The sequence below is a fragment of the Trypanosoma theileri genome (genome assembly GCF_002087225.1).
Source record: "Trypanosoma theileri isolate Edinburgh chromosome Unknown TM35_Tth_18_V1, whole genome shotgun sequence".
NCBI classification, from domain to species: Eukaryota; Euglenozoa; class Kinetoplastea; order Trypanosomatida; family Trypanosomatidae; genus Trypanosoma; species Trypanosoma theileri.
In genome coordinates this window covers 463,943-473,977 of record NW_021639860.1, presented here as the reverse complement: position 1 = coordinate 473,977, position 10,035 = coordinate 463,943, and the positions used below count along the sequence as shown (strand labels likewise).

General features: G+C 40.1%; 5 protein-coding genes across 5 annotated transcripts; all 5 read left to right on the top strand.

Moving 5' to 3' along the window:
* Positions 1-607: 607 nt before the first annotated feature.
* On the top strand, positions 608-1,483 carry TM35_000182610 (uncharacterized protein; the record flags this gene model as incomplete). Its single annotated transcript, XM_029026574.1, has 1 exon — positions 608-1,483. The coding sequence occupies one exon, from the start codon at positions 608-610 to the stop codon at positions 1,481-1,483; it is 876 nt and encodes a 291-aa protein (XP_028882270.1).
* Positions 1,484-1,855: 372 nt separating this feature from the next.
* Positions 1,856-2,788, top strand: TM35_000182600 (uncharacterized protein; the record flags this gene model as incomplete). The annotated part of the gene is made up of 1 exon (XM_029026573.1): positions 1,856-2,788. One exon carries the CDS (start codon positions 1,856-1,858, stop codon positions 2,786-2,788), a length of 933 nt encoding a protein of 310 aa, XP_028882269.1.
* Positions 2,789-3,246: 458 nt separating this feature from the next.
* Positions 3,247-4,923, top strand: TM35_000182590 (uncharacterized protein; the record flags this gene model as incomplete). Its single annotated transcript, XM_029026572.1, has 1 exon — positions 3,247-4,923. One exon carries the CDS (start codon positions 3,247-3,249, stop codon positions 4,921-4,923), a length of 1,677 nt encoding a protein of 558 aa, XP_028882268.1.
* A 710-nt stretch (positions 4,924-5,633) lies between these two features.
* TM35_000182580 (putative nucleolar protein) lies at positions 5,634-6,956 on the top strand (the record flags this gene model as incomplete). The annotated part of the gene is made up of 1 exon (XM_029026571.1): positions 5,634-6,956. The coding sequence occupies one exon, from the start codon at positions 5,634-5,636 to the stop codon at positions 6,954-6,956; it is 1,323 nt and encodes a 440-aa protein (XP_028882267.1).
* Positions 6,957-8,539: 1,583 nt separating this feature from the next.
* On the top strand, positions 8,540-9,691 carry TM35_000182570 (uncharacterized protein; the record flags this gene model as incomplete). The annotated part of the gene is made up of 1 exon (XM_029026570.1): positions 8,540-9,691. The coding sequence occupies one exon, from the start codon at positions 8,540-8,542 to the stop codon at positions 9,689-9,691; it is 1,152 nt and encodes a 383-aa protein (XP_028882266.1).
* Between the last annotated feature and the right edge of the window lie 344 nt (positions 9,692-10,035).

Genomic DNA, 10,035 nt, shown 5'->3' with positions numbered 1-10,035 from the left:
AGATTCTCTTTACAGAATTTTTTAGGGGCCAAAGTTTCGTGCTTAAGGTTCATTGTGGTACCTTTGTTTAAATTTCATTATTGTTGTCCTTTGCGATACAAACAGTAATGAGAGTTCAAGTAAAAGTCCTCATGTACCTAAAAAGTGAAGTTTTATGGAAGTGAAAAAAGAAGGAAAAGAGAGGATTGAAAGGCAATGAAGACTGAAGCAGATATTAAATTATGTTGCTCTTTTCTTATTATTTCTTCTTCTTGATTCCTCACTCTCGCTGCAATGTGTATATATATATATATCTTTATTGTTATTATTAGTCTGTGATGCTGTTATTGCTATTCTGCAGTGTTGAAATTTTTTCATTTTTTTTTTCTTTTTTTTTTGTTGTTGTAATAATGTATGTATGTGTCCTTACAATCCTTATATGTACAGTTTCTTCTTAATAGTAGAAGGAAGTGGGGGGAGACAAATAGAGGCGAGCAAACGGAGCCGTGTTGGAGTGCTTCCTCGCTTGCCAGCAGCCATAGCAGCCATAGGCACAGAAGCCTTAACTATTAGTATTTACTGCGGTCATATCATTAACAAAAGAAGAAGAAAAAAAAGAAAAATAATAATGTTCCGCGGCAATCTGCCTTGTCTTGCGTCTCTTCGCTATCGTCGGCCGTACTGGATGCTTTTCCTCACTGGTGTGGACAACTGGAAGATTTACACCGTCATTCAACAGCCAGACCACCAGCGAACAGAGATGCTGTACCAGGCCTGGCTTGGTGGACTCGACAGACCCTACACACGCCCAAAGTGTATGGCCCACCAGCCACTGTGGCTCAGTAAGAAGCGACACATGTTGCGCAAAGACCGCCTGGATGGACCGGAAACACCATTAGAGAAATATGTGTTGGAGTGGCACAGACGCTTTCACTCCTTTCAGGGAACCGAGCGACCCACCGTGGAGGATTTACACACCGCACTGGACTTGGTGGAGCGACCACTAGATCTCAGCTACGCATTTCAACTGTTAAATCAATGTCGTAATATTAATAATATCCGTTTCGCAGAGGACACTTTTCTTCTCTTTTTAGAGGCTTGTCTACGTGTTGACAGGAAAGATTGTGCGGTGTATGGGGCAGAGCATGCTGAGACTTTGGGTTTTTGGTATATTGACGAGAATCATCGACGGTATCTTAACGGAGAGCAGAGTTGGTATAAGTTATCCCCGCTGGATAACATGTATTACCCACTGGAGGAGAATACAGAACTCAACGCCGGGCGGTCGTCAACATCACCGGCGGGCACTACGCAGTCAGAGGCTGACCGTACTGTAAAGACTCCAGCTGCAGAGATATTAGGGGCAGAAACAGCAGATGTTTCTCCATCTGGAGTTGGAATGGAGGGAGTGGAGAGTAGTTCTGTGGATGACGAAATTGCACGTCTTGAGGCTGAGTTAGCTGCATTGGAGAATGAGGAAAGCAAGAGCAACTCAAAGAAGTGAGGTTTTTTGTTGTTATTTTATTTTTCAATTTAATTCTTACACGATTCGTGCTCTTGTAATTACTCTTTTTCTTCGCTTTTGTGAATCTGGCTAGTTACTAGCTTTTTCTTTTTTTTTTTTCTTTACATTTATTCAAATAACGAAAAAAAAAAAGAATAAAATAAAAACAAAAAAACGACTTGTAACCCCTGTTCTTGCTCTCGAATTCATTCTTGTTTCTTTTTTTTTTTATTATTATTGATTTCTTAACACTTTTGTATGACTTTCTCTCTTTCTTCTTTTTTTTTTTTCCTCCTTTACTCCTCTCTTCTCTCATTCTATTATTGTTATTATTCACTTGTACTTTAAGGGTAATTTAGGAAAGTTGCCATAATGGACTCTCTCGTGCTTAATTCTCTTGCAAACACCTTCGTTCCACAAGTAGCTGCAGACTGGCTCTCTGCTTTCTGTGAGAAAACTGGACAGGCTTGGGGTCCTAATGGTTCAGAGAAACTTTTCTGGTATCGATCTCCAAAGGTTCATATATTTGAATTTTTGGTACTGCACCTATTTGTTTTTTTCTGTTTTCGTGCTAGTCGGGGTTATTTCACTAATATAACTAAATATGAAGGACGAGGAGAGGTATCACGTGGTAGGTCTACTAAAGGTCGTCTAAATAAATTATTAGGAATAATTTTTCTCTTCTTGTGGGTTTTACAGTTAATTTTCAAGGCTTTACGACCAACCCCTTTTGTACAAATGGGATGGTTATTAATGCCTTGTCATCTTATTACACTTATTTGGGCATTTGTTCTTTTACGACAAAAAGAGTCAGAGTATGCGTTAAATGTATATTTGGCAACTCTCGCAGCGGATTATCACTGGGGTCCTGCAGCGGCATCTCTTGTTCCTGATTTTGGGGATCACCAGTACCGTATTGAGAGTTACTTTTTCGTCTTCCATCACGGATTATTACTTATTATGCCATTTTATTTTTCAGCACGATATGAGTTATTACCCATGAATCTTAAACATTTATTACATGTAACAGCAGTAGCTGTAGTAGTAAACATTTGCCTATACACATTAATCTCATATATAAGTGGTCTCAATGTAAACTACATGCTGTATCCACCCCCAAAACTTTGGGGGGTTTTCCCTTTCACATCTAAGGCATACAGATTTTACATTATTGCAATTCTTATGGGCTGCACAGTAGTTTTTCATGTTATCATTAGCAAGTCTGGTGATATCATCAAGTGGATTTTGTCACGAGGGCGAAAGCGCAATGGTTTACACTTGAAGCGATCTGCGAAACGTCATTAAATATAATGGTTATTAATAATATTCTGAATGTTTCTTCTCCTGTGTTGCATTATTTTTTTTTTATCAGCGGGAGTTATGGAACTATCGACAGAGCTAAATGTGTTTTTTTTTTCCTTGTTGTTGTTATTGTTTTTTTTTTTTTGATATTTGTCTTATTTCTCCGTTTATGTTCTTGAGCATCGATTAATTTTTTTTTTTTCTGTGTGTGTGCGCTTATTTGAACCTTGAGTTCAAAGATACCATTTTTTTTTTTTCTGTTGTTGTTGTTACTTTTAGTGGTGTATATATATATAAATATGTATTTATGTATTTCATATGTTCTCTCTCTCTCTTTTTTTTTTCTTTTATGTCTTCCCCCACCCACTCAATCGCATGTAATCACCATGAATATATAAATCGTGTGAACGCAATCAATTAAAAAAGAAAACTCCGTTGCACACTTCCTCCCTGTGCAGCCAATGGGAACAGCCTTTAGTGCGGAGGTCAGCGACACGCGGGAGTTGGCAAACGCCTTCTTGGATACATTTGGCCGCGAATATGAGAAACTTTATGTGTGGGAGATGGTCCAGCATGTGCGGCGGGCCATGCAGCGGGAGGCGGAAACCAGCGGAGCCGCAGAGGCCGTCTGGCGATTATACTTCGCCCCTTATATTCCTGTGCAGATGAATGATCGTGATAGTGTGATGGCAGCCAAGTTAAGTAAACACCTAAAACACTGGAATCCACGTTATTTTGTGCTCCGCGGTGATTTTCTCCTCAACTACTATGAATCTCGTAATAATCATGTAGATGGGAAACCACCACTGGGAACAGTGAACTTGGGTTCTGTGGTGATTAACCGTGATGCCACACAAGCAGCAGAGGAGCGACTCGATAAACTTGCCGCTCTTTGCTCTACACCACGTACAGAGATCTCAGCAGAACCAGAAAAGTATCCCGATATGACAGTGGAATTATATCATCCTCGACGAGGCTCTATTTATCTACAATTTCCTATGAAAGACCGATATGAGATGTGGTGTAATATTTTTGAAAGAGTTCACTGGTTAATACCGCGAGTCTTTACAATGGATGGAATGCATCGACGTGCATTTATTGAAGCCTTTCGTCGGGCACGTGTTATGTGTGGATTGCCAGACTCTCTGGAGTTTAGCGGTCCTGAAACAACATCTCTACAAGATGCTGTCACTGAACTTGTGGATACTAAAGTTGTACCCAAACTTCTTATCAAGTTATCTAGTAAATCCTGGAGAGATCGAATTTCACAATTACATTCTTTTCAAGAAAAAACAGATGAATTATTAAAAAACTATGTATCAGGAAAGTGGCATGCAATACAAGGAAGGTCATGTGGACGTCGTGTACTCATAGAAGCAAGAGTACGTGACAATATGGAAGGAATTAATGCATTTGAAGAACCACTTCGTGAAGAGATGCATAACTACACTTGTAAAGAGACTCTAGCATTTATTGCCGAATATATAGAACCACCATTAAGAGAGTTAGCAGCTCTTGTAGCTCCACGTTTACGTCAAGTGTATGCCAGTGTACCAAGATTATATGAGGCATGTGTATCTCAAGGGAAAGTACACTATGAGGCACGAGAGGATCGTATGTTTCTTGTTTCCAAATACAATAGTATTGGTGAATGTTATGAATGCGAAAGAGAATTATGGGAGTTGCGAGATGTTGTTGCGGCACAGAAGGCGAAATTTAATGGTAGAGTCTTTGAATGGCTTGTTTTACAAGATAGTGTTATCCGTATTCTACGTCGGGTCATTGCGAACAGTATCTTTACATTTGAAACGGTGTTTGAACAGAACAAAATGCAACGACCATGGGATGATGCCTTTCGTGAAGTACGTACTTTAGTAGAAGCGGATAGTCGCACTATGACCCCATACGCCTTATCACTATTACTATACAATACAGCTGTACACTATTTCTGTGATGAACATGTACATCCATCCCTTGTGCGTCTCAAGGCGGTGATGATTACACCACTTGAGAATCGTGTAACGGAGGAATTACGTCCATTTATTCCAAGTATACAAGAAATAGTTGTGGATGTTCTTCTTGGGGATCTGCGCGATGTATGCCGCAGTATTGCTGAGAGTGCTCTCGCAGCTGCATAGTGCTTAGTGTCAGTCTACATCTGAAGAGGAGGAGGAGGGGCTCTCTGGTATCGAAAGAAAGAAATAATAATATGAATAATGTAAGAAAAGAAAAGAAAACAAGAGGAAGAAATAGAAAGAATGCATAAATGGGATTAGCCCGAGGATCGGGAATACTATATTGTAACGACTCGTACTTTATTAGTATTATTATTGTATTTTATTTGTTTTTTATTTATTATTAATTTGTTCTCTCTCTTTTTCTTGTTGTGGTAGGAGTTGTAAAACTATGTCTCTCTACATATATCAGTAACTGACTGCTCATATATTTCAGTATCGTTTTTTTTACCGTAAAGGATCTTTTTTTTTTTTATTATTATTCCATGCGTTGTGTGTGTATTTGACTCGTGTCATTCTCTAATTTTTTTCTTTATTTTTATTTTTTTTTTCTTTTTTCGTTGCTACGGTCTCTAACTCCCATTGGTATCAATCTCTTTAACTGATTTATTTATTTATTTATTTATTTATTTATGTATTTATTTATTTATTTTTATTTTTATTTTTTATCCTTGTGGTTCTATTCCTCTATTTATTCCCTTTCGCTCACTCACTGTCGCGGAGCTCAGTATTCTGTGGAAGAAGGAAAGAGAAGACTCGAAGAAAAAGGAAGGAGTAAAGAAGAAACGGAAAAAAAAAGAGAAACAAGAATTTAAAAAAAAAAGAAAAAAAAAATGGTTTACGCCCTTCTGGAGCTCCCTGCCGGAGTGGCACTCTTCAAGGTGGACGGCGAGAAGCAAAAGCTGAAGGCGCTGCTGCAGTTTAAGAGCACCGCGGATGCCCTTGCCACCACAACACAAGTTGTCAATGGTGAACTGGCAAAGCCGGTGCGCAAGTTTCTCAAGAAGAACTTTCTCGAGAAGGAAATCACAGAGGAGCTGGCGGTGGCGGATTCCAAGCTCGCCAAGGCCATTAAGGAAACCCTCGCCATTCCATGTATCCACGGTGATGAGACCCTCGCCACCTTCCGTGCCCTGCGCGCCAGTGTGGATGAGTTGCTGCAGGAGGTGTCGGCGGAACAAATGAACCAAACCGCCCTCGGTCTGGCGCACAACCTCAATCGCTACAAACTGAAGTTCTCCCCCGATAAGGTGGATATGATGGTGGTGCAGGCCGTCGCCCTGTTGGAGGATCTTGACAAGGAAATTAACAAGTATGCGATGCGGGCACGTGAGTGGTATGGCTGGCACTTCCCCGAGCTTGCCAAGATTGTGAATGACAACCTTCTGTATGCGAAGATTGTATTGGCGACCAAGACCCGCTTCAACGTGCGCGACACAGACTTCTCGGACTTCCTTGAGGAGGAGTTGGAGCAGAAGGTAAAGGAGGCGGCAATGGTGTCCATGGGAACAGAGATCGCCGAGGAGGATATTGAAAACATCTGCCGTCTCTGTAGTGAAGTCGTCGCGGCCGCGAAGTACCGCGAGACCCTCGCCGCCTATCTCAGTTCCCGCATGCAGACCATCGCCCCCAACCTCACCACGATGGTCGGCGAGCAGATCGGCGCCCGCCTCATCCAGAAGGCCGGCTCCCTCCTCTCCCTCGCAAAGTACCCCTCCTCCACTGTGCAGATCCTCGGCGCCGAGAAGGCACTCTTCCGCGCCCTCAAGCAGCGACAGGCAACACCAAAGTATGGTATTCTCTACAATGCGCAGGTGGTGGCGCGGGCCGCGGCCGCCAATAAAGGAACCATGTCGCGTGTGCTCGCCGCCAAGACATCGCTTAGTGCACGTATTGACTCCTTCGGTGAGGGCGACAACGCCCCCGCTTTGGAGTACCGCAGTAAAGTGGAGGAGCGGCTGCGGCAGTTCGAGGAGGGCGTCGCGTACGGACAAACAGGAAACGCACGCGGTGGTGGCGCCAAACTGCAGCAGAAGCGCCCACTCGGATCAGCGGGGGGTAACGGCCACAATAACAATAATAATAACAACAACGGAGGAGGCGCACCGTTCAAGCGGCCACGTATGGGAGATGGCGGCTTCGCTCGGCGTAACTAAAAAAAGAAAAAAAAAACTGAAAAGAAACAAACAAATATATACACATATCTCAAGAAGAGGAAGAAGAAGAAGAAGGACAGCAGCATGAACGATGACGACAACAATGTGAATGAGAAGCAGGAGGGATGATTCTGCTGAGGATGGTGAAGGAAAGAAAAAAAGGGGAAGAAAAAAACAAAAACAAAAAAACAACAACAACAACAACAAATGAACAAAAAAGAAAAGGAAGAAAAAAAGAAAAAAAAATGATGAAAAAAAAAAAGAATAAGTAAACAAAGAAATACAGTAATAGGATACTCTGATGAGGTACACACCAACCTGGAGGAGGAAAAAAAATAATAATGAGAGGAGCAGAGATACGATTTAAACTGCATCATTACAAGGACATTTACAATGGTATATCAACTACCGTGATGCAACAAAAAAACAAAAGAAAAGAGAGATAGAAACAATAACATCTCATTAAACTCTTTTCTTTTTCTTTCACATCACATACTGCTGGTACTACTACTGTTCTTTTTCTTGTTCTTGCTGTTGCTGTTGTTGTTGTTATTGTTTCCTCGTTGCGGTTGTACTTTTATCCATATTTTTCTCGTTGTTAAACCTTTTCCTTTTTTTTTTCTCAGCCGTTTTTTTTTTTTTTTTTTCCTTTTTCTTCTTCGTATCTACGTCTAAATCACAGGAGGAGACCCCAACTCCTTAACTGTTTAACAAGAAAAGGAAAAACAAAGAAAAAAAAATCACACATGAACATGAAATGAGTGATGAGAGTGAGAGTGAAAGTGAGAGTGTGAGATGAAGTGAGAGTGGGTGGGTAAGAATAATAAGACCGAATGGAAAAGTAAAAAGGAGAGAAAGAGGGTGAGAAGTGAAGATGAAGATAGAGAGGAAACAAAGAAAAACAAAAAAACAAATAGGGATAGAGTTTATATATATATTTTTTATATATACATACAGCATCCCTTTTTGAGTAGAATCTCTATCTAACTGTCTTAAATCACGACTTGTCTATTTTTCTATTTTTCTTTTTTTTTTTTTTTTTACAAGAATGGTACGAATAATAAATAAAAATTACCCACCCATCTTTTCACTCTCCATATACATTCTTTTTTTTTTTTCTTTCTTTTTTGTTATTGTTAAGTTTCACAACATTATATATATTTATATATTTCTTTGGGTGTGGCATCGCCTCGTGTAGCAGGGTTTTGACTATTTCTAGTCAGACTCGCTATATGTGTCTTTTCCTAACCCTTAAAAAACTAAAAAAAAAACATGTATTTATATTTCATATTTGTTTTTTCTTTTCTTTTCTTTTTTCTTCTTTCTGCGTTTCCTATTATACATATTTTTTGTTTTTTTTTTCAAACATACACATAGGTGTACAGAAACAAGGGGGAAAAAGAAGAAGATCCATCTTGCTAATAACTGTATCTATACATAATACCTCTATTCGTATACTCACATTGGAAGAGAGAAAAAGAGAGAAAAGAAAATAATAATAACGTTATACTCGGAATACGTCTCTGTGTACTTTGGTGTTTTGGTTCACCTAATTGATTTCACAAGAAAAAAAAAAAAAGGTAATGCTGCGCTGTTCCCATATATTCCGTGATGTTAACTTTACCGGTATACAAATGCCACGTAAGTATGTTTCCATCGGTGGCTGGTGTGGTCCTGCATTAATGTTGGGTAAACTTGGTCTGCGCACTGAGGCCTACCCGTTTGACTTCAGTCGCTGCACATTGGATGGAATTCTCCACTTTATTCGCAATGGCTTTGCGCAGGGCTTCTACCCACCAGGCCCACCGCCCTACCGACCAGAGTGTGTGGGCATTTGGGTCCTCTATCGCGGGCAACACACCGCCTTTGCCCACTTTGATCTCAACAGCGCGGAGATACAGGCGCAGTTTACTCGCAAGATGCGACGTTGGGATCAATTGATAGATGCACCAAAGATGCCAGTAACGTTCTTTCGCTCTATCGCTGCACGTGATCCAATGGATGAAATACGACTCGTACCACAAGTGGAAGAAGCTATTGCAGCTCGTAATCCATCATTGGATTTTCGTATTGTTATGATTGCACATGATCAAGGATTAAAGGCCCGTAGTGTTGAATTCGCCCCACTTTCACCTCGTGTTTCTCTTTGGGCACTTACCTACACAAAAGACACCAACTTCACCCTCTTTGATCGCGCACAACAGGCCTATACTGATATTGTACTTCACAGTATTGAAGAAGAAAATTGGCCACTTAATCCAAATAAAATCCCAGAACCGGTAGGATTACATGAAACAGAAGCGGATTACATGCATCGTGTTTTGTATAAAAGTGATGAGTCCACTATTCCTTTTTCATCTCTAACAGCAGAAACTTTCCCATGGCGTAGTCATAATAACATTGCCCTCATTGACGGTGTGGCAAGTGTAGGAGGAACTTGTATTGGTATAGGCAGTACACAATGCATAGATGGTCGCTGTGCTTTCTGTGGTAACACTGATTATCACAAGGCAGGACGTCCCTTTCGCACTGAACGTCCCTTCACCGATGAAGAAGATCAGTTGATATTAGTACATTTATACCGTATCCTTACAGGTGGAGATAAAGTGGAGGCCGTTGAAGATTTGGCACACCAGATGAATCGTGGTGCTTTTGAAGTTATTTGCCGTATTCAGTATCTTACTAATTCTAGTGTTAAGATCATGGACTATTTAGATGAAGAGAAAGACAACTAAATATAAATTTTTAACCATTTGGTTTTACTTGTCTTGTATTTTCATTTATTATTATTATTATTATTATTATTTTTCTTTGCTGTTCTCCTTTTTTTCCCCTTTGGATTATTTGGAGAGATTCTGAGAAGGGTGGTTTGATCTTGTTTTTCTCTGGTAAAGACAAAAAAAAAAAAAAACAAGAAAAACAAAGAAAAAGAACAGTCACTATCATTTATTCTTAAAATTATCACTGTAAATCTTTCGTCCTAAGACGTAAGTTTGTTGAAAACGCCTGAAAAGGCTTTCAATACAGAATAAAAGAATCAACATGTACTCATTGGTGGAGTTTTGATATATATATATAT